This window comes from Protopterus annectens, chromosome 4.part0 (genome assembly GCF_019279795.1).
Source record: "Protopterus annectens isolate FY-2018-M chromosome 4.part0, PAN1.0, whole genome shotgun sequence".
Taxonomy (NCBI): Eukaryota; Metazoa; Chordata; order Ceratodontiformes; family Protopteridae; genus Protopterus; species Protopterus annectens.
In genome coordinates, this window is record NC_056733.1 from 641,624,415 (window position 1) to 641,649,325 (window position 24,911).

The 24,911-nt window shown below is 45.0% G+C and overlaps 1 protein-coding gene across 1 annotated transcript in view; it reads right to left on the bottom strand.

Moving 5' to 3' along the window:
- Positions 1–1,226: 1,226 nt before the first annotated feature.
- Positions 1,227–24,911, bottom strand: part of RHOF (ras homolog family member F, filopodia associated) — a 927,206-nt gene continuing 903,521 nt past the window's right edge. Inside the window, exon 5 of the mRNA XM_044069762.1 lies at positions 1,227–2,430. Within this exon, the coding sequence (XP_043925697.1) occupies positions 2,266–2,430 (165 nt within the window). The 3' untranslated portion in view covers positions 1,227–2,265. The remainder of the gene's footprint in view (positions 2,431–24,911) is intronic.

A 24,911-nucleotide genomic window follows, 5' to 3' on the forward strand; every position in this document is an offset into this window, starting at 1 on the left:
CATTTTTTCCCCACCAGAATACTGCTTCCACCTTGAACTAAGAAATCCTTACATAATCTGATTCTGACTGTGTGTAGTATAAACACTGCTCACCTTTGATACGCAATAAAATACTACTGGTGATCTGACTAAATAACTGCTACAGCCAACTCTATGGTTTACAGACTGAGCTTTTATTTGTGATTGCGACAACGTGGATTCAATCTGTGACATGATGCCAAAAGGCTTACAGGAAGGAAGGGTAGGGGAAGGAGTAGCTTATGTCTTAGTTGTTTTTCAGGTGCTCAGGTAGAGGGGGTGGGTAGGTGGTTTGCACAACAGTGGCATGAAAGCAATATTTATGGTCTGATGCCATAATAGCAACACTACTGGCTCAGCACAGTACACACAGATGAAAATAGGGAATGTAAGTCAGCAAAATGTGGAAGCAAGTGTCTGCATATTGACTACATCAAGTAAGGAATGGTGGCAAAGGTATGTCATGGTAACTGATGGTCCTTCCTGGGCCCCACAATATGTTTCAGAGCCATATCTATGAATAAATGGGCAGAATGAACAATCAGTCAATCCCATGCAATTTAAGGTCTCTGAGGTGGGTGAAATGTTATATTAAAAAAGGGCTAGTGGACAAAAACTAAGCATGGGAGTTGTTTCCAGAAGAAAAGGAAAGCTGTGCAAGAGATGAGACTATGTAAATAACAAACATAGTCACCATGTGTGTTACAGTGGCATGATGCACTTGATGGTGTGATTTCTTTGACTTATTATCTCTAACAAATATTTATCAATATTAAAAACAGATCTGACACTTTGAGCATGTAGCTGTCCAAACTTAATACACAGTTTATCTTGCTTCTAGATTTAGATTTTTCTTTTAAAGTTAATGTAAGTAGAGGGAGATGAAATGGCTTGATGAAGGGCACAGGGTAAATAAATAATGAGAGTAGTGAATAAGCCTATATTCAAAGAATGTGTGCTGTTGTAACTCTTACATTTTCTCAAACACTACATGAGATGACATACAAAGGTAAAGTTTCATCTCGGTGAACTCAGAGGGAAGTGCCACAGTTTTCACAAATACTTCTCTGAAAAACACTGCTTTTTGATATTACTTCTGTCATGACAGCAAACTGCAAAAAAAAAAAAAAAAAAAAAAAAACAGCCTATGTTCTAAACTGATAAAGGGAATTAGTATATGTGACCCAACAACACTCAAAGTGTGTGATGATGAGGTTATCTGATCACAGTTAGACAGTAGTTATTGGTTAAAGTATTTATATGTGTGTTAAAAAAGAGGAAAAGAATATAATTGTCAGTGACCAATTTCAATTTCTGGGAGAAATCAAAAAAACTCAGTCTGTGATGACAATGTCAACATGATACAGATGCTAGCACCAAAGACAAAATCAACATTTAGTTCTGCTACTGAACTGATAGCCAACACTAAGCAGGCTATCAAAAAATAATAAGGCTACTACTGTCTCTCATATCAAGGCGGCCAGTAAGAATTCTGAGGGACAGTTTGCTTAAGTTCTCTATGTGCTGTGACTTGAGTGCTACACACAGTATCAAAGAGTGCTGTCAGGCTTCTCTAACTTTTGGGCAAGATGATTAACTAATACCATCCCTGTGAAACTTTGCTGTTCTATGGTAGGAGTCCTACTACATGGCAGTGCATGTGAAGTACCGTCTGTAAAACTGGCATCCTTCCTCAGTGTTCCAAAAAAATGGTTTGTGCAGTTGTCCAAGACTGCTATTGCCCCAAATAGTTACATACTGCATTTACATTACACTGTATAAAGTGCTTTGGAATATCTTGTGAAAGAACATTACCACAACAAAATGATTTTTTAACAGCAAGAAAGCCATGTTCCTCAAATATACAGTTTAAAAATTATGTTTGCATGATATAATCCTATAAATATCTGAACATCTTTAATGAAAAGCTGCCATACGGAGTTAGAAAATACCATATAACTTATCATTCCTAATTCTACAGTAAATAACTTTAAAATACAGTAATGCTGCCAATGGTGCACCAAGGGGCTTTCTGTAAAGAAATGCTGAGCGCCACCAACCAGACATCACAAAGAATGGAGAATTGGATCTGCAAAAAATGCATGTACATCCATGACAGAAGGCAGCAACTTAACAAAAATGATATAACTAGAACACAGATAATAAAAAAAAAATAATAAAAAATAAAAAAACAGTCCATTAGAACGGGTAAGGTGCTCTGTTACATCACAGGGATTGCCCTGTGCACTACAATATTAAACAAAGCCTTTTCTTCTTCTGGTTTCTTGCCTTCTTTCTTGCAGCCAGTGCAATTTTAGTCGATTCCTTAAAAACATCCTCCACATTCTCTCGGAACTTGGCAGAACACTCTAAGTATATTTCTGCTTGAATTTGCTGAGCAGTAGCTTCACCCTAGGAACACAACAAAGTGAATATTGTTATTTACACAAGGTCCTACACCTACAAGTTTACTGAAAATGTTGTCAGTGTTTAATGCAACCATATTACTCTAAACCAACTAGTCACCATCCCCACAAGAGGAGATAACATACTTGATCTCATCATCACGAACATGGGAGCACAATGTTCAACACCGGAAGTATACCCCTCACTGGTAAGATCAGATCACAAACTAATCTCGCTGGAGGTCCTCATCCCACCCCCACCTGAAATAAAAAAGACCACAGTAAAGAACTTCTCAAAAGCCGACTTCACACTTCTAAAGACTAGTGTGGTCTCCTTTCAGGCCCCGAGCCGTGGAAAACAATACTCAAGCCGCTGAATCACTTACAAACGCCTTCTACCAGCACCTGCAGGACTGCATGGATAAGGCAATCCCAAGCAAAACAAAGACTCTTTGTACCAAAGGCAAGCGTCCAGTCTGGTGGACCCCAGCCATAAACAAACTCTACAACAAAAGGAGGAAGCTACTACAAGATAGAGCAAAATCCTTAAAAGGTAAGACACCCTTGATCACTATAAGTAAAAACTAAGAGCTCTCATAAAATCATCCAAAGCAAATTTCGAGAGAAAAATAGCTAAAGACTCAAAAGACAATCATAAGGCCTTCTTTAGCTATGTTAGAAACCTAGGAGGAAACTCCCAGATATGCTCAGAACTAGTTCAAAATGATGTGAAGATGACTGATCCTACAGACATTGCCAACATACTGGCTGACAGGTTCAGTGCAAACTTCTCCCCACCTACGACCCGAAAGGAGAGATATCTATACCAAATGAGTGCAGCCACCCAAACATCTCCAGCGCCCAAGTGAGACCTGCCCTCTCCAAAGCAAAAACACAGCATCCATGGGACCCGATGGTGTCCCCGGCTGTGTGCTCCACGAACTCAATGAGGAATTAAACCCACAGCTAGGACAGCTGTTTAATCAAAGTCTTACCTCTGGATACGCACCCAGGAGTGGCGCACTGCAACTGTGGTCCCACTTCACAAAGGCGGTGCCTCCACAGACCCTGGAAATTACCGCCCATTAGCTTGACAAGCCTTATCTGCAAAGCCATGGAGAGGATCATAATGGACCTCATAAATAAAGACATAGGGAATTTGCAGACTTTGGATCCAACCCAGTTTGGCTTTGTCAAAGGCAGATCATGCCTTTTAAACTTGGTTGACTTTTTGAAACAGTCACCAAAGCCATTGATGAGGAAAGGCAGTCCATACAGCCTACCTCGATCTGGCTAAGGCCTTCGATACAATACCCCACTCGGGTATCATTGAAAAACTCATCAGCTTAAATGTTAACCCATACATCACAAGATGGGTTGCAAACTGGCTGAGTGACAGAACCCACAGGGTCAGAGTTGCTGGCGCCATGTCAGACTCAAAGCCTGTCACAAGTGGTGTCCCACAGGGCTCAGTCCTGGGCCCACTCTTGTTTGGCATCTACTTTTCCGAAGTACAAGCAAACACAGGAGGGTTATGGCTGACAAAGTTTGCAGATGACTGCAAACTGGGCCATAGTAGAAAACACATCTGACACAGATATCCTTCAGAAGGGTCTCACAGAAACGGATAACTGGTGCCAGAGCCACGGCCTAAAGTTAAATGCCAAAAAATGCATAGTCATACCCTTCGGGAAAAACAAGGTTACCCCTAGCTACCAAATAGGTGGCAATCCACGAGCACAGAAGAAGTTATCAGGGACCTGGGGACCCAGGTTGATAGTAGTCTGTCATTCGACACCCATGTAGCTAAAGTAGTTAGGAAGTCCTTCTACATTGCCCACCTTATCATGAAGGGATTCTCATCTAGATCAAGGGAGGTCATAGTCTCCCTTTACTCATCACTCATCAGACCAATGATTGAGTACAATGCCCCATTCGGAATGTATCTGACCCGACACTTGCAGCAGCTGGAGAGGCCACAAAAGTTCCTCACCAAAAGGATAAAGGGTCTCAAAAATCTGTCCTATGCTGCCCGACTGAAAGAACTCCAGCTCTATTCAGTCGCACGCTTGCTCAGAGGTGACCTTTGCTTAACATACAAGGCCATGGCAAACCCAGATTTGATGAATAGGCTTCACCTCAAAAAGTCTAGATCCATCAGAGCCACAAGGGCGGGAGACTTAAACCTCGACACGGCTATTAATAGGACGTGCTGGAGAGATAGATTCATCACCCAAAGACTCCCTATGCTGTGGAACAAAATCCCGGTACATGTGAGGCAGAGCACCTCGCTGGCCTTGTTCAAGAGAAATCTTGACCAATGGATGGGAGATCGCAGATATACCCCAGGAATTACCTCAGTGTCACTGCTCGACAGAGGCACAGCAAAATAATGGGTATAGTTCCCCATACTAAAGGGGTGGCGTAAGACACAAAACAATGGGCTAGGCTTATAAATGCCCTCGGGCAGATAGCCTAGTATGAACCTATGAACCTATGAACCTATGAACCTATAATTTATCATGAAGAGCCTTGCTGCGTATTACCCATAATCAGTTACATACATGCCCGTTTCTGTGACACTGCACCACACCTATTTAACATTGCCCCTTATGTTTATTCCAAAAATAGGTTGATTAATTGCACTTTAATTCAAACCAAAGCAAAATTTATTGCAAGAATCTCCAAAAATCAAATATGCTTAATTCCTCAAAATACTAACATTTTCTAGAAGGAAATATACACCCTAATCCTGGCCCCACATATCACAATGAACATAAGGATAATTCTCTCTCACACACTTCTGTAACCTAAAAGCAGCTAATCCCCAACTCTGGTGACCTAAGTTTTGCTGCAATAAATGTTAGAAGTATAAGATGTAAAACTACTGAACTACATGCCTGGATTACGCAACATAAGCCTGATGTTCTTGCTGTAATTGAAACCTGGTTTAAACCCAGCGTAAACATCTCTGAAGTTATACCTTCTGGCTATAATATCAGCTGTAATGGCTGTATAAAGAGGAAAGGTAGTGGTATTGCTTTAATACTTCCAAGTACCTACCACATTTCGTCTTATAGCAAACACCAAAATTCAGTTTGGCAGAGCTTCTTACTGCTTTCCTGAAGATAAACAATTCTAAACAAATATGTATAAACAAATATGCATTCTCTCCTTTATATCCCTCCTTTTGACAATACAGCTATACTGGAAAACATCCTACACTGGATATCCATAACATTTCCACAAGAAAAAATATTACTAGGTGATGTGAATGTCAATTGGCTGGACATAAACTCTAACTCCCCCTACATCTAGCATGAACTCATATGGTTTCACACGACTAATAGCCCCACACATTACAGCAAGACATCAAATTCTCTATTGCATTGGATCCTAGTATCAAACCGTAGCAAATACACCACCACAGGTACCATGTCAGACTTTCTCAGTAATCATCTCCCAGTCTACATGACTAGATATCTCACTCATCCAATTAAACAGCATAATTATAAGACGACATGTAATCCTACCAAATTTAATCCAGAAATGTTCATTACTGCACTATCATCTATTAACTGGAACTTTCTAAAAATCCTCCCCTTAGATGATGCTGTAACTGAATTCAATACAACTTTTCTTCTTCTTCTTTCGGCTGTTCCCGTTAGGGGTTGCCAGAACGGATCATCCATTTCCATTTCTTCCTGTTCTCTGCATCTTGCTCTGTCACACTAAACACCTGCATGTTCTCTCTCACCACATCCATAAACCTTATCTTAGGCCTTCTTCTTTTCCTCTTACCTGGCAATTCTATCCTTAGCATCCTTTTCCCAATATACTCAGCATCCCTCCTCGGCACATGTCCAAACCACCGCAATCTTGCCTCTCTGGCTTTGTCTCTAAACCGTCTAACCTGGGCTGACCCTCTAATATACTTATTCCTAATCCTGTCCACCCTTGTCACACCCACATAACATAACTGGTTTCACTACCCTCTTGTAGACCTTCCCTTTCACTCTTACTGGTACTCGTCTGTCACAAATCACTCCTGACACTCTTCTCTACCCACTCCACCCTGCCTGCACTCTCTTCTTCACCTCTCTTCCACACTCACCATTACTCTGAACTGTTGATCCCAAGTATTTAACTCATCCACCTTTGCCAACTCTACTCCCTGCATCGTCAGCATTCCTCTATCCTTCCTCTCATTCACACACATATACTCTGTCCTAGTCCTACTGACCTTCATTCCTCTCCTCTCTAGAGCATATTTCCACCTCTCCAGGGTCTCCTCAACCTGTTCCCTACTCTCGCTACAGATCACAATGTCATCTGTAAACATCATAGTCCATGGGGACTCCTGTCTGATCTCATCTGTCAACCTGTCCATCACCACTGCAAATAAGAAAGGGCTCAGAGCTGATCCTTGATGTAATCCCACATCTGTCACTCCCACCGCAGACCTCACCGTTGTCACACTACCCTCGTACATATCCTGTACCACTCTTACATACTTCTCTGCCACTCCCGACTTCTTCATACAACACCACAACTCCTCTCTTTTCTAAATATCCTAAATAGCTTTGCACCTCTTAGAAGGAATAGACTGAAAACAAATACTGAAATTTGGCTAGCCAAAAACAGTAAAATACTAATGCAGGATAGAGAAAAAACATGAAAAGAATGGAAAAAAATATAAAACACCTCAATATCTTGAAAACTTCAGAATGCTTTGTAATAGTACTAAAAAGCAAATAAATGAAGACAAAAACTATACTATAATAACTTTCAGAATACTACTAAACACAACCTTAAAACATTTTGGACATTTCATTAAAGAAATCTTATATCCAGGCCAAATATTCAACCCAAACGCCTCTCCCAATAACTTACCACTCAAAACTGCAATACAGTTCAACTCTTATTTTATAGACAGTACAGCACATCTAACCAAGGATTCCTCAACATCTAATCCAAACCCTGCCCAACAGCCACATATCACCACATCCACTTTCACCTTCAAACCTGTGCCCACATCCTATAGATTCATAGGTTCATACTAGGCTATCTGCCCTGGGGCAATTATAAGCCTAGCCCAATTCTGTATGGCTTATGCCACCCCCTGATTTGAGTATACTGTGCCCTTTTTAAGGTTTAGTTTACTGCGCCTCTGTCTAATAGTGACACGGGAGTAATCCCTGGGACAAACCTACGATCCCCAATCCACCTATCGAGATTCTTCTTGAAGAGATTCAGTGAGGTGCTCTGCCTCACATGAACTGGAATTCTATTCTAGAGCGAAGGGAGCCTCTGGGTTATGAACCTGTCCCTCCAGCAAGTTCTATTTATTTCTGTGCTGAGGTTCAAGTCCCTCGAGCATGTGGCTCTAAGGGATTTAGATTTACTGAGGTGGAGCATGTCCATTAATTCTGGATTTGACATAGCTTTGTATGTCAGGCATAGATTGCCTCGAAGTAGGCGGTATGCAACTGAGTAGAGCTGGAGATTTTTTAACCGAGCAGCATATGGCATCTCTTTGAGACCCTTGATCCTCTTGGTGAGATACTTTTGGGGTCTTTCTAATTGCTGCAGGTGTCGGGTAAGATACATCCCAAAAGGGGCATTGTATTCTATGATGGGCCTGATGAGGGATGAATAAAGGGGCACGATTACCTCTCTTGATCTAGATGTGAAACCCTTTCGTGATAAGGTGGGCTATGTAAAAGGTCTTTCTAACCACTTTGGCAATGTGGTTTTCAAAGGAGAGATTGCTATCAACTTGGGTCCCCAGGTCCCTAATAACTTTCTCTGTACTTAATGGGTTTCCGCCTATGTGGTAATTTGTGGGCACATTGTTTTTGCCAAAGGGTATGACTACATTTTTTGGCATTTAGCTTTAAACCATGGTGCTGGCACCAGTTATCTGTCTCTGTGAGACCTTTTTGAAGGATGTTTGTGTCAGCTGGAGAGTCGATTATGGCGCCCAGTTTGCAGTCGTCTGCGAACTTGGTGAGCCATAGTCCTCCCACGTTTGCCTGTACCTCGGAAAAGTATATACCGAACAAGAGTGGTCCCAGGATAGAACCCTGTGGGACACCACTTGTGACCGGTTTCGAGTCTGACATGGCTCCAGCAAGTCTCACTCTGTGGGTTCTGTCTTTGAGCCAGTTTGCGACCCATCTTGTGACATAGGAGTTTATATTTAAGCTGGATAGCTTATCTATGATGCCCGAGTGGGGTATTGTGTCAAATGCCTTTGCAAGGTCCAGATAGGCTGTGTGGACTACCTTCCCTTCATCTATGGCTTTGGTGACCATTTCGAAGAAGTCTACCAGGTTCAAAAGGCAGGATCTGCCCTTGACAAAGCCGAACTGGGTAGGATCTAGTGTCTGTAGGTCCCCAATGTCTTTGTTTATGAGCTCCATGATGATCCTCTCCATAGCCTTGCAGACTAAGCTAGTCAGGCTTATGGGGCGATAGTTTCCAGGGTCCGTACAGGCTCCACCTTTGTGGAGTGGGACCACTGTTGCTGTACACCATTCTGTGGGCACATATCCTGTAGTGAGGCTGAGATTGTATAGCTGTTTTATTTGAGGGATTAGTTCCTCTTGGAGTTCATGTAGGACGCAACCTGGGACGCCATCTGGTCCCATGGAAGCAGTGTTTTTTGATTTGGAGAGGGCAGCCTTCACCTGAGCATCTGAGATGTTTGGGAGGCAGCCCTCTGCCGGGATAGATACTTGCTCTTTTGGGGGGGAGGGGTGGAGAAGTTTGCACTGAACCTGTCTGCCAGGATATTGGCGATGTCTGTGGGTTCAGTGTATTTTTTTGGCGTTTAGAATCAACTCAGAACAAGTCTGGGAGTTGCATCCCAGGTTCCTAACATAACTGAAAAAAACCTTATGATTGTCTTTGGTGTCCTGTGCAATTTTTCTCTCGAAGCTGGCCTTGGAGGATTTTATGAGGGATCGTAATTTTTTGCTAGTACTGATCAAAGATGCCTTCCCAATTAGGGATTTTGCTCTATCATGTAGTAGCGTCCTCCTTCTGTTGTACAGTTTATTTATGGCAGGGGTCCACCAGACTGGACACCTGCCTTTGGATGATTGGGTCTTGGTTTTGTTTGGGATAGCATGATCCATGTATTCCTGGAGATGTCCGTAGAATGCGTTTATATAGGATTCTGCAGTTTGGGCCGTAGCTTCCACTGGCACTGGGGCCTTGAAGGATTCCACTTCGGTTTTGAGAAGTGAGAAGTTCGCTTTTGAGAAGTTTTTCACTGTGGTTTTCTGGGCTGGGGGTGGGGTCGGGATGTGGACATCCAGTGAAATTAATTTATGGTCTGATCTTACCAATGAGGGATATACTTCTGGTGTGGAGCATAGAGTCCCCATGTTGGTAATGATCAGGTCTAGTATGTTGTCCCCTCTTGTGGGAGTGGTGACTAGTTGTTCCATAGCATTTGAGTTTATAATTTCCAGGAACCTTTGGGCTAAGGTGCTGGGGCTTGAGTAGTGCTCCCAGTCAATGTTTGGGTAGTTGAAGTCGCCCAATATAATGGTGTTCGGAGAGATCTTCATGTTCTCCAATGTTTTCAGGAAAGCCGAGTGGGATTCCTGACTTTGAGAGGGTGGTCTGTAGGATGCTATAAACTGAAAAGCAGTCTTGCCCACTGTTAGTTGCACATGGATGGTCTCCGATACTCGTGCAATGCCACTAACCTGGAGGTGTGGATATCCTTGATAAATATGGAAACTCCCCCTCCTTTTGTGGTTCGGTCAGGGTTTTGGGGTCGAAAAGCATGATATGAGGTATAGCCTGGTAGTGCTGGGGTGCTCTCTGGAGCCTTGAACCAGGTTTCTGTCACTGCACAGATATCGATGTTCTCCATACTGAGGAGAGCTTCGAGTGCGTGCATCTTGAGGTTAAGACTTCTGGCGTTAAGCAGCATTACCCTTAGTTTCTTGTTCCTTGTGCTGCCTATGGGGGTGGGTTTGACTTTTGAGCCTTGCATAAAAAAGGCACTATGTGGGTGGCAAGAGCCTTTGCCAATATCCGAAAGCCCAGTGGTGACAGCTGCAAGCCATCCCTAGCGAAGCAACGTGGCTTGTCAAGCATGTCATCCCAGGCTGACAGACACTGGATCCCCTTTGAATAACACCAAAATTTTAGCCAGTTGTTAAAATCGATCATTTTGTCTTTGTACTGTGGCATCATTCTAGGTGAGGGTAAGATGCTGCTCAAGGTCAGGGTCATACCAGCCTGGGCTACATGATCAGAGAGCTCCTCTGTGTCTCTTTTCATGTAGTCCAGGGAGGTACGTCTCAGGTCATTCACACCAGCATGTACAATGACTGAGTCATATTTGTATTTGCTTTGGAGTGACCTGAGTGCTTGCGTTATGTGATGGATCCTAGCACCCGACAGGCAGCTCACCGTGACCTTCTCTTTATTCAGCCTGGTGAGCGGGACGTCAGTGTGTCTGACAATAGAGTCACCTATTACAAGAGTATCAGGTGTGTTATTCAGCCTTAAGGGCTGTGGCTGCTTGGCACACTGACTTTGTGGGCTATGTGTTGTGCGGGTTTTGTTTTGAGGTAGCATTTGCTTGGATGTCTGCTTTGGAGGTCTCTGTTGCTTAGGTAGATTTTTATTTAGAGCCTCCGAGTATGTTTTTGTGTATTTATGTGTTTGGTTCGCTGATGTGGTGGGACTATGTGATACTGGAATTGTGTTGTGTGAGGTTACCTTCTCCTCCTGACTGGTTACACCAGTTTTGAGATGAGAGAGCTCAGCCTCCAGTTTGGCTAAATAGTTGCATCTCTCACATATATTTGAACCTGTTTGGAGGAGGAGTGGGTTGTCCGTGTACATGAGACAGTTGTAACATTGCCTCAAAATTCCCAGATTCACCAGCTGGACTGGAGAGGAAACCATTGACTGACCTTTGGACATGCTAGAGTAATATAGGGAAACTGAATTTAAGACGGACCAATAGAGGACAGGGTAATCGTAGAGAGTATTAGAGTAAGTAGTGCTTATGGTTTAATAGTGCTAACCTGTAGGATTACTTAATTGGACCAGTGAAGGGCCTTAGAATGAGAATATGGTGTTTAAATTGAGAGATAGAGCAGTTCTAAGGGAAAAAGTGAAGAGCAGACTTTGTGGAGCCAGGAATAGTTTAAACCCAATTAGGCGGCGCTGCCCGCTGTTGTGCTATGCACAAAAATGCGCAAAACCACGCAAAAGAGGGTTTTAAGAGAGGAAGATGAAGGAGTTTGGAATTGACCCAAAATGGCCAATAAAATTAGAAGTTATGTACTTACCATAACGTTCCATCTGAGTAGGTGGATCCATTTGTCTGCAACCTGTGGGTTATGGATCCGATATCGGATCCGAACCGGCATGGTTATCCAGCTATGGATCCGAGCTCCTAGCTCCTCCCCTCACCCATAATGCCCTGCTCTCCCTACATGACCTCAGATCAAGTTTGCCCTGAATCAAAATACCCTGGAAAGGGTAACACATAATATGCAGGAAACTGACAAGGCCAGGGGGATAGGAGGGCGGGATGGTTGCAGACAAATGAATCCACCTACTCAGATGGAACGTTATGGTAAGTACATAACTTCTAAATCTGAAGTAGGAGATTCATTTGTCTGCAACCTGTGGGACAGAGTCCCCAGCTACCTGAATCTTGGGCCGTCATGGAAGGATATTCCGGAGCACCACGGAGCCAAAGGATGCTCTACCTCTAGATGTGATATTCAGCTTGTAATGAGAAATAAAGGTATGGGATGAAGTCCAAGTGGCTGCTGAACAAATGTCATCCAGAGGAATCCTAGCCTTAAAGGCTGCTGAGGTAGAAACTGACCGAGTTGAATGGGCACGGACTCCCTCTGGTGCGGGCCTCCCAGAGGCTTGATAAGCTAGAATTATACACTGCGAAATCCAGCGTGACAAGGAGACTTTGGAAATTGGCTTACCCAGATTGAATTTGGCAAAGGAAATGAATAACTGGTCGGATTGCCTATGACCAGCTGTCCTGTTAAGATAAAAACGAAGCTGCCTGTGAACATCCAAAGAATGCAGCTTGTATTCACCCTTGTTTTGATATTTGGGAAAGAAAACAGGGAGGTTAATGGACTGATTAATGTTTGTTTCTGTAGCTACCTTAGGAAGAAAGGAGGGATTGGTCCTGAGGTATACGCGGTCCGGATGAAAGACCAAGTAAGGAGGCTTTGAAGATAAGGCTTGAAGTTCCGAAACCCTTTTGGCCGAAGTAATGGCTACTAAAAAAGCAGTTTTGAGGGATAAAAATTTAAGATCTACTGTGGCCGCAGGCTTGAATGGGGGAGCGGTCAAGGCCTGAAGAACCAAAGACAGATCCCAAGGAGGAACCGCTTGCTTGACATGGGGCCTAAGGAGAAAGGTACCGTTAAGGAAGATTTTACACAATTTGGAAGACATAAGTGGTCCAGATTCATGACCAACATGATAGTAAGAAATGGCTGCAAGCTGCACTTTGACCGTGGAACTACTGGCACCATCATTAAAGAGAGTGGTTAGGAAGTCTAGCACCAGAGGAAGGGGAACCGTGAAGGGATCTAGACCTCGCCGCTCCGCCCAAATGGAGAATCGTTTCCATTTACTGCAGTAAACTTTCCTGGTAGATGGTTTATGAGCCGCTACCAAGATGGCCTTAACGGGAGACGAGATACCGGGAGTCCTAATTAGGAGTGGAACTGGATCAGCCAAGCAGTTAGCTTCAGGTTGTCTAGATTCGGAGTTGATAGGTTCGATGGATGCGATATCAGATCTGGAATGGGATCTAGAATCCAAGGTGGATTCACCGAGTGAGACCTTAGGAAAGGGAACCAGATCTGTCGAGGCCAGAATGGGGCAATGAGGATCATTCTGCACCCCAACCGAGAGGCTTTCTGAAGAACTTGGAGCATCAGGGGCAAAGGGGGGTAAGCATAAAGAAGACCGGGAGGCCAAGCATGCACCAGAGCGTCTCTCGGGGAATCCCCTGGAGGAGGGATTAGAGCGAAAAAACTGTCACACTTGGTGTTTAAGGGAGACGCAAAAAGATCGCAACAAGGAGTTCCCCACCGTGCGAAGATACATTTTGCTACTTGAGCATTGAGAGACCACTATGCGGGAGAGAATGGTGCGACTGAGCTTGTCCGCCAGGATGTTGGACCGACCCGGAATATGCGTTGCGATGAGAAAGCGGTTGGTGGAGATCGACCATTCCCACACTCTCATGGCTTCTCGACATAAGGGATAAGACCTGGTTCCCCCCTGTTTGTTGATGTACCAGACCACCGACATGTTGTCTGACTGAATCGCAATTGTTCCCAGGGGAAGAAAGGCCTGAAGTGCTCGCAACGCCAAGAGCACTGCCCTCATCTCTAGAACATTGATATGCAGGGAGGGCTCTGAGTCGTTTCACGTGCCTTGGACCGTCCTGCCTGCAAAATGCCCCCCCCCACCCGAGGCGGGAGGCGTTCGGGTCACCGTGGCAAGAGGGGGAGAAGCACAAAAGGGGCGGCCTCCGTGGAGATCCTGAGAGTGGAGCCACCACAGGAGGGACCGCTTGCAGGCCTTGCTGATCGCAATGGGATGATGCAGAGGTAGAGCAAGGTAAGACCACTGAACTTGAAGTGTCCACTGAAGGACCCGCATGTTGAACCTGGTGAGAGGAAGAAATGATATTGCTGCCGCCATGGACCCTAGAGCCCTCAGGACCAATTCCGCCGGAACAGAGCTGGAGTGGAGGATGGCCCGCACCTGGAGTCGCAAATTCTGAACTCTGTCGGCTGTGAGGAAGGCTCTTAACTCCCTCGTGTCTAACCTGGCACCTATAAAATCTATCAACTGAGTAGGGGCCAGGTTGGATTTTGTTACATTTATCATGATGCCCAAGCGGGGAGCTAGATGAAGAAAAGAGTCTCGTGCCAATGATAGTAGATGCCTTGTTGGGGCGGTAAGGAGCCAGTCGTCCAGGTATGGGAAGACCTGCACCCCCTGAAGCCTCAGGTGGGCCGCAACCACTGCTAATACTTTGGTGAACACCCTGGGGGCTGTGGTGAGACCAAAGGGAAGGACCCTGAACTAGTAGTGACTGGCTCCCAGCCGGAAGCTAAGAAACCTCCTGGAACGTCTGTCCATTAGTATGTGGTAGTACGCATCCTTGAGGTCTATAGAGCACATCCAGTGATTCTCTCCCAGAAGGGGGAGGATGGATTGCAAGGTGACCATCCGGAACTTCTCCTTGGGAACTGCCAGGTTTAACAGGGACAGGTCTAAAATTGGTCTTAGGTCCCCCGTCTTCTTTGGCACTAAAAAGAACCTGGAGTAGAACCCTGATCCGATCTGGTCTGGGGGGACGGGCTGGATGGCTCTTTTCCCCAGCAGATGGCCAATTTCTGCCGAAGCGGCCTCCCACTGACCGGGTGGAACGTCGGGGAGGGATTTTAATTTTGGGATGTGATGAAAGGGAATTTTGTATCCTCTGGATATAATGCGGAGGACCCAGCGGTCTGATGTTATTGACTCCCATGCCGCTAGGTGCTCCGAAAAACGTCCCCCGACTGCCTCCAGAGTGGAGCAGTCGGGTAACCCTTCAGGGCTGCTGTGCGGGCCGTTCAGAGAAAGGTTCTCTGGACCTGAAGTTCCTGGGAGCCCCTCTGCCCCTGGGGCGGCGTCCTCCCTGTCCTCCTCTGCCACAGAAGGACTGGTTGTCCGGAGCGGGTTGGGATTGCTGCGACTTCCGGAACCACATCTTCTTCTGGCCCTTTTGGTTCCTACAGTAGGACCTCTGAGGCACAGAGAAGCGGATTCCTACGGCACAGCGTCTTCCCGTCCTTTTCGCTCTGGGTCAAGGTGTCGCGAACCGTCTTGCCAAAAAGGGCAGAACCATCGAAGGGGGCGTTCGCGAAGGACGCCTTGAAGGGCTCCGTGAAATCACAATGGCGGAGCCAGGCCTGGCGTCTCGTGACTAGGCCTACTCCTGCAGCTCTAGCGGCTCCCTCAGTAGCATGGGACAGCAACCGCATAGAGGTATTCGTCACGGATCGAAGAGTGGCCATACGGGTGGAGTGCAAAAGTTTGTCCTCCTCCGACATGGACTCAGGGGGGGATGCAGCGTATTCCTTAATAAGATTGCGCTGCATCCTGATCACATGTGCAAAGTAGTTGACCGCCCTCACTGAGAAGGTCGCAGAACTAACATTCGCTTCCCCAAGCAGTCCATCATCCGAGACTCCTTGCTCGGAGGGTGGACTGAGGGACTCTCCTGAGCGAGTTCCCTCTTGGTGGCTGCTGCCGTCAACATGGCATCTACAGGGGGCCCCTTACTCCAGTGGGCACGGTCTGCAGGGGGACTAAGGATTCGGTCTGGCCTTTTGGGGATTGGCTCCACGGTGTCCGGTTCCTTCCACGCCCTGGTCGTAATGAGGTCCACCAGGGGGTCGGCAGGAGGGGACACCCAAGAGGTAGATGGGCCCGCTTCGAATGCCTCCAAGAACACGGACTCGTCCGAAGAAGACTTGGGGGCAGACCACCCCCCCCTTATGCGAAGCATTTCCATGATGTCTCCAAAGGAGACATCCTCGGGGGGTGATCTTGGGGAGCCTTCCCCTTCCTCCAAATCCGTGTCTTCAGTTAAAGACTCGGGGGAGTCTATGTGCCTCCTTTTACACGTATGCTTGCGAGGGGCTTCCTCGGGGGGGCTGTCCGAGGAGCCCTCGCAGGCAGTGTCTTGTTCCAAAGGAACAGCTTGGGGCACTGAAGCGGGCTGTCCCAGAGGCCGGATGGTGGAAGCCTGACCCAGTGCAGATGGAGCGCGGGACGGAGCCGAAGCAAGTGCCGGGGGTCCGGAAGCCCTCAACAGAGCCCTCTCCACTACATCAAAAGCCGAGGGGGAGCCAGCCTCGACCAAAGGATCCGAAAGTCGGCTCCCCCTCGGATCCGAAGAGTGGATCGGAGCCGGCCCCGAGACACTCGGATCTGAGGGACCAGTGCGCTCCGACACAGATGGCGCCGAAGGCACACTGAGTCCCCCGGATCCGAAGCTCGGAGCCAGGCTCCGAGAGGTCGGATCCGAAACACTCGAGGGTAGGGTCGGATCCGAAGTACCTAGTACTATCGGCGCCGACCCACCCCCGGCTCCGAAGCTGCCCGGCTCTGAACTCTCCGAACCCGGGTAGCGGGTCGGAGAAGGAGCTATAGGCTTGAAAAATGGGGTCGAGCTCCCCCCCAGAGGGGGGGGGGCAGGCAGGAGCACTCCCATCTGCATCTGGGCCTGGATGAACCTTCTCATCATCAGGTCCAGATCGGCGTCAGAAAGGCTATATGTGGATCTCGAAGAGGCTACCGAGGTAGGCCTTGAGTGCCTCCTCGATAGCCTCGACGGAGATCGGGTCTCCTCCTCCTCAGGCCCCGGTGAAAAGCAGACCAGAGACCGGAGCCGAGGGGGGGGGGGGAGCCAGTAGCCAAGGAGGCTGGAGGAGAAGCCCGCTTAGCTGGCGGGGCCGAAACGGAGGTCTCGGCCCGCCGCTTGTGGTGCTTCTCTCTCCGGTCCTTTTTCTGCCTCTCCTCCAACCCAGCAGCGGGAGGTTGACTCCCAGGTGGAGGAGGGGGAGCAGGCGAGGCGGGAACCGAGGCCACGGAACCCACCACAGGAGCGGGAGCCAAAGCCGAGTCCGGGGGAGAAGTCCAGCCAGGACCAGCTTCGACCTCCGCTCCTTCAATGCCCTGGGGTTGAACCCTGCACAAATCGAACATCCAGAAGTGAGGTGTTCAACCCCAAGGCATCGAACACACCGAGTGTGGCCATCAGCAGGGGATAGTTTATGGCCACACTCGGAGCACTTGGAGAATATTGCCTTAGGGGCTTCTGACATAATAAGTCTTTTTTTTTTTTTTTTTTAACAAGAAAAAAAATAAAGACAGAGACTAGTAATAAACTAGTATAAACACAAGGCCCCACACAACACACTCACACAAAACTCCGACCAGCGAGGGGAGGGTATAAACTAAATGTTATTTTAAAATTAAAAATTTTAAGCTGAAAGTATCAAATTATAAAGGGGAACTTAACACAATCACTCAAATATGACAAAAACTACTCAAAATAAAGCTATCTTTAAGTAGAAAATTCACTTAGTTGAAGAGCTCAAAATCCAAGACCTGGTTACCAGCGCGGCAAACTAGATCTGAGGTCATGTAGGGAGAGCAGGGCATTATGGGAGAGGGGAGGAGCTAGGAGCTCGGATCCATAGCTGGATAACCATGCCGGTTCGGATCCGATATCGGATCCATAACCCACAGGTTGCAGACAAATGAATCTCCTACTTCAGATCTACAGTTTCAAGTCAGTAACCACTCCCACAGGGGCAGGCAGGTTGCTCAATGTTTTTCACTGCCACTGATCAACAGAGAGACTTCCCTTTAGCCCAAGCAAAAAATGGCCTCCAAGAAACTTACAAACAGTTCAAGAACAGCAAGCCTGTAACTGAACTTTTTTAAATCTCAGAAAAGTGGGAAAAAAGCAAGATTTTTTTTTGTTTTTTTCAGAGATAGCAGAGGTTTACAAGTATCAACTAGTTATAACAGTGCAGTAAATGACCCCACACAAGAGTGCTAGGCCAAAGACAGATAAAATGCAAGTTTTGAGAAAAAAACAATTTTAAAAATAAGTGCAAACAGGAAATTCAGTAAACAGCTCTAGGTTGTCTTCTAAAATGATCAGTTTTAATAATTGGCTTAATTTCTGGTGTCATTCTAAGGAGATCCAATGTCTGTCTGCCTGGAATGACATGCTTGACAAGCCAAGCTGCTTCGCAAGGGACGGCTTGTACCTGTCACCCCTGGGTTTCCGGATATTGGCAAAGGCTCTTGCCACCCCCATAGTGCCTTTTTTAGACAAGGCTCAAATTCTAAACCCACCGCCCTAGAAAACAATAATGGAAAAAAACTAAGGGTAATGCTGCTCAATGCCAGAAGTCTAAATCTCAAGATGCACGCCCTCGAAGCCCTCCTCAGTATGGAGAACATCGATGTCTGTGCTGTGACTGAAACCTGGTTCAAGGCTCCTGAGAGCACCCTGGCACTATCAGGTTTTACCTCATATCATGCGTTCCGGCCCCAAAACCCAGAAAGTACCACAAAAGGAGGGGGTGTATCCATATTCATCAAGGATACCCACACCTCCAGGCTGGTGGCAACTCATGAAGCATCAGAGACCATTCAGGTGCAATTAACCATAGGCAAAACTGCTCTACAGTTTGTAGCATGTTACAGGCCACCCTCTCAAACTCAGGAACCCCACACAGCCTTCCTGAAGACACTGGAGAGTATAAATGTCTCTCCAAACACCATCATATTGGGTGACTTCAACTACCCAAACATAGACTGGGAACATTACTCAAGCCCCAATACCCTAGCCCAAAGGTTCCTGGAGTTCATAAACTCAAATGCTATGGAACAACTTGTCACCATTCCCACAAGAGGTGAAAATATACTAGACCTGATCATCACAAACATGGGGACAAAATGCTCCACACCGAAGTATATCCCTCATTGGTGAGATCAGACCATAAACTAATCTCACTGGAGATCCACATCCCGCCCCCACCCCCCACAAAAAAGACCACAGTGAAGAACTTCTCAAAAGCCAACTTCACACTTCTTAAGACTGGTGTGGTATCCTTCAAGGCCCCTGAGCCATTGGAAACCACAACCCACGCTGCTGAATCCCTTACAAATGCTTTCTACGAGCACCTCCAGGATTGCATGGATCAAGCAATCCCAAATAAAATCAAGACCCTTTCCACCAAAGGCAAGCGCCCGATCTGGTGGACCCTAGCCATAAACAAACTTTACAACAAGAGGAGAAAGCTACTACAAGATAGAGCAAAATCCCTAAAAGGGAAGACATCTCTGATCGATACTACTAAAAAACTACGATCACTCATAAAATCATCCAAGGCCAACTTTGAGAGAAAAATCGCCAAGGACTCAAAAGACAATCATAAGGCCTTCTTTAGCTATGTTAGAAATCTGGGTGGAAACTCCCAGATATGCTCAGAATTAGTCCAAAATGATACAAAAATCACTGAACCCACAGACATTGCAAACATACTGGCAGACAGGTTCAGTGAAAATTTCTCCCCTCCCTCCCCCCCAAAAGGAGAAATATCTATCCCAGCAGAGTGTAGCCTCCCAATCATCTCAAATGCCCAGGTGAGAGCTGCTCTCTCTAAAGCTAAAAACACAGCATCAATGCGACCGGATGGTGTCCCCGGCTGTGTGCTACATGAACTCAATGAGTAACTAAACCCACACATAAGGCTGCTGTTTAATCTTAGCCTTATCACAGGATACGTACCCAAAGAGTGGCGTACGGCAACTGTGGTCCCACTCCACAAAGGCGGTGCTTCTACGGACCCTGGTAATTACCGCCCCATAAGCTTAACAAGCCTGGTCTGCAAAGCTATGGAGAGGATCATAATGGAACTCATAAATAAAGACATAGGGGACCTACAGACATTGGATCCTACCCAATTTGGCTTTGTCAAGGGCAGATCATGCCTCTTGAACTTGGTCGACTTTTTTGAAACAGTCACCGAGGCCATTGATGAGGGTAAGGCAGTCCACACAGCCTACCTTGACCTTGCAAAAGCTTTGACACAATACCCCACTCGGGTATCATAGAAAAGCTCACCAGCTTAAATGTAAACCCATATGTCACAAGATGGGTTGCAAACTGGCTCAAGAACAGAACCCACAGGGTTAGAGTTGCTGGTGCCATGTCAGACTCAAGCGGTCTGGCGGTGTCCCACAGGGCTCAGTCCTGGGCCCCCTCTTGTTCGGCATCTACTTTTCAGAAGTGCAGGCAAACATAGGAGGATTGTGGCTGACAAAGTTTGCAGATGACTGCAAACTGGGCGCCATAGTTGAAAATCTATCAGACACAGATATCCTTCAGAGAGGTCTCATAGAAATGGATAACTGGTGCCAGAGCCATGGCCTTAAGCTGAACGCCAAAAAATGTATAGTCATACCCTTTGGTAAAAACAAGGTAACCCCAAGTTACCACATAGGTGGCAATCCATTAAGCACAGAAGAGGTTATCAGGGACCTGGGGACCCAAGTTGACAGTAACCTTTCTTTTGACACTCACATTGCCAAAGTGGTTAGGAGGACCTTCTACATTGCCCACCTAATTATGAAGGGATTCACATCCAGATCAAGGGAGGTCATTGTTCCCCTGTACTCTTCACTTATCAGACCAATGATTGAGTACAATGCCCCATTCGGAATGTATCTTACCCGACACCTGCAGCAATTGGAAAGACCCCAAAAGTTCCTCACCAAAAGGATAAAGGGGCTCAAAAATATGCCATATGCTGCCCGACTGAAGAAACTCCAGCTCTACTCAGTCGCATACCGTCTGCTCAAAGGTGACCTGTGCCTGACATACAAGGCCATGTCCAACCCGGAATTAATGGACATGCTCCACCTCAAAAAATCCAAATCCACCAGAGCCACAAGAGCAAGAGACTTAAACCTCAACACGGATATAAATAGGACGTGCTGGAGGGACAGATTCATCACCCAGAGACTCCCTATGCTGTGGAACAGAATCCCGATCCATGTGAGACAGAGCACCTCGCTGGCTCTGCTCAAGAGGAATCTTGACCAGTGGATGGGAGATCGTAGGTTTACCCCGGGGATCATCTCTGTATCACTGCTGGACAGAGGCACGGCAAAGCCACATAACTCTGACTAGGCTTATAAATGCCCTAGGGCAGATAGCCTAGTATGAACCTATGAACCTATAAATACAGTTACTAATGCAGAAATCAAGTTTAACAAGCCAGAAAATGCTTAAAATAGGTGGCTATGCAGAAAAACTTAACAAATAAACAGAGGAAAAATACTTAAAATCTCAAAAGTGGCTCCTTTCTTCTCTCAGTGTTTTCTCCTCTTGGTGGGTGCTTCACCAACAGCCAACAAGCCTGAAAAGACGCCAAAACCATGAGGCAACCAGCTTTTGAGAGAGGAAGATGAAGGAGTTTGGAATTGACCCAAAATGGCCAATAAAACTACAGTTTCAAGTCAGTAACCACTCCCACAGGGGCAGGCAGCTCAATGTTTTTCACTGCCACTGATCAACAGAGAGACTTCCCTTTAGCCCAAGCAAAAAATGGCCTCCAAGAAACTTACAAACAGTTCAAGAACAGCAAGCCTGTAACTGAACCTTTTTAAATCTCAGAAAAGAGGGAAAAAAGCAAGATTTTTTTGGTTTTTTTTCAGAGATAGCAGAGGTTCACAAGTATCAACAAGTTATAACAGTGCAGTAAATGACCCCACACAAGAGTGCTAGGCCAAACACAGACAAAATGCAAGTTTTGAGAAAAAAACGATTTTAAAAATAAGTGCAAACAGGAAATTCAGTAAACAGCTTTAGGTTGTGCTCTAAATACAGTTACTAATGCAGAAATCAAGTTTAACAAGCCAGAAAATGCTCAAAATAGGCTGCTATGCAGAAAAACTTAGCAAATAAACAGAGGAAAAATACTTAAAATCTCAAAAGTGGCTCCTTTCTTCTCTCAGCATTTTCTCCTCTTGGTGGGTGCTTCACCAACAGCCAACAAGCCTGAAAAGACGCCAAAACTATATAAAACTACTCTTAAACTCTTAAACTTAAACCATGCTCTTCTTCAGCTGATGACCTTCCAAACGAGTACCTAAAAATGGCAGCCAACAGCACTGCCTATCTTGTCACAATTCTTATAAATAGATCAGTTCAGGAGTCCCACATTCCCTCTCTCTGGAAAAGTAACACATTATCCCTCTGCACAAAGGAGGAGGTTCAACAGATATTAATAACTTCAGACCTATAGCAATCTTATCTTCCCTTGCCCAAATACTTGAAAAATATATTCAAAACACTTGCTACACTATCTCCTGCAGGAAGAACCCCTATCCCCTGCACAACATGGCTTCTGTCCTTCTCAAAGTACTAGCATCACCCTTCGAACCTATACAGATACTGTCAATAAAGCTAGAGATAATAGCAAACTAGTCTCTTCCTTATTTCTAGACTTGTCTAAAGCCTTAGACACAATTTTATCACAGACAACAATGTGGTACCTGGAAGAAGGAGCAAGTCAGCAAATAAGCAGACTAATAGGATAAAATAAACTTTAATGTAAACCCAAAAAAGTTAAAATCCAAATAATGTTAAGTGCTTTTGTCCAATAAAGCAATGGTCAAAGACTTCATCAGAACATTCATTGTAGTGGGTAGGAGGATTTAAATATCAGCACTTCACAAAGAAGAAAGTAAATTTAAAGGTACAAAAACCCTAATATACCAATAATGAGTGTGTATACTACAGAAATTCATGCCAGGATGTATATAAATAGCTAAAACATCAGACCTAACTGCAAAAAAAGATGTGTATTTATAAAAAAATGGAAATCAAAATAATTTAAAAAGTATTACATATACGTACTTAAAAAAGTAAATGTATAATTAATATATGAAAAGGTACTGTAACATGTTCTTTTAAAAATTGTGTGTGTATAATACCATAAAAATATCACAATGATACTGTATTGTCACACCACAAATAGTAGTTTTAAAGTTTAGCTGCCCTTAGCTTTAAAATCGGGTGAAAAGAAATATATTCATTAATTCCTGGATCACAGCTTGTATATAACCTGATTTGCCAATAAAATTCATGATTTTCTAAATAGGTTTCCCAGGCATCTCCTCTTGGGTTGGGGGTAGCTATATCCAAGATCCTGAAGGTAAACTTATTAAATTGTGTGCAGGACGAGTGCTTATAAAAGGCCTTTTTCAAGTTTTTGGTACATATATCTTACAAATGTTTCTAGATTCTTCTTTTAAGTGTCGTTCCATCTTTCCAATGTAGAAAGCGGAGCTAGTGGCACACTTAGCTAAATATACCATTCTAGTAGTTTACAGTTACTTCAATGTAACTGGACGTTGTTCTTCACGGTATTATCCAAGGAGATGCATTGTCACAGCAAACTTCTACTTCAAATGTCCTCACTAGGTCTCTCTCAGCCCACCCTTCTGTGGTTCAAAAGCTACCTGTCCAATAGGTATCAGTCAGTAAAATGGCACACTCTGCTCTCTCCTTATCTCCCAGTCCCCACCAGTGTACCACAAGGCTCTATCCTTGGTACCCTCCTCTTTAACATTTTCACCAATACCCTCTATACGTCCACACAACAGACCACCCTAATACAATACTCAGATGATTCCACTCTCTTTTGCACATCTAACAACATGGTACACCTGAAACAGGTCACATGCAAATACATATACGCACACTATTTAGTTGTACAAAGACCCTAATTGTTGTAGTACATCTTTAAGAAGGACTTTTTTAATTCAGGGTTTTAATTAAGCTTAATGATCAGTTGCTTGAATGTTTTAAAATGACTGGTTTAAAACTCTTTTAATGGTATCTACACAGTCATTTTTTTTTTTAATTTTGTAGTTCCAATGAAGTCCAATCATTGTGTATGGAAGAAAGCGATTAACTCACTTTTAATAAAGCCACTGCACGCCTTCATTGATAAAGTGGAGTTCCTTTATTTTTGGCGATACATTTTATGTGAGGGTAACAGTGTGGACCACGCTTGTTTTCTACTAGTTTGCCCGTGTGGTTGTACCTCTGATTTTTCTTGGTTAACATGGTACACTTCCAAAATATTACTCAGGACGCTTTAACAGCCACTGAAACATAGCTTTGTAACTCAAAACTCATGCTCAACCCAAAAAAGACCAAACTACTACTTTTTATCCCCAAATGCCTCTCTCATGAAAAAACAGAATTTAAAGTCCTCTCTCAATAATAAAACCACTGAAGCCACTTCTGAAAGAAAACTATTAAGATTGATAGTAAATGATAACCTCACCCTTGACCTGCATATACAAAATTGCATAAGAAAAACTCATCAAGAAACATGGATGCTTTACAGAGCCAAAAACGTTCTCACCGATGCAACTGAAATTATACTTGACACTATTTATCTCCTCCTCACTCTTCTTTATGGCGCTCCCATCCTTATTAACCTCCAAACTTCACAAAAATTAAAATCTGAGCAATGCTTTAACAAAGCTGCAAAATTTGCAGCACATACCCCGTTCAGAACCCACTACTGTATAGCAGTGAAAAGCATTAATTGGTTAGAAATGCAACATCAACTAACATGTACACAACTTCTTACCACCTATAAAATTATCCAGCATCCATCTGCCTGTCCTGAACTAAAAAAAAACATTCTAGACAGCTATGTTCCCAGTCGGTCAGTGCAATCTAGTGACCAAAAACTCCTGTCAGTCTACAAACCTAGCAAACCTGCTGGGCACTTTCTGTACTCCTACAAGGTTGCTAAGGCCTAGAAACCCTTAACTGCATTCATCAGGACTACA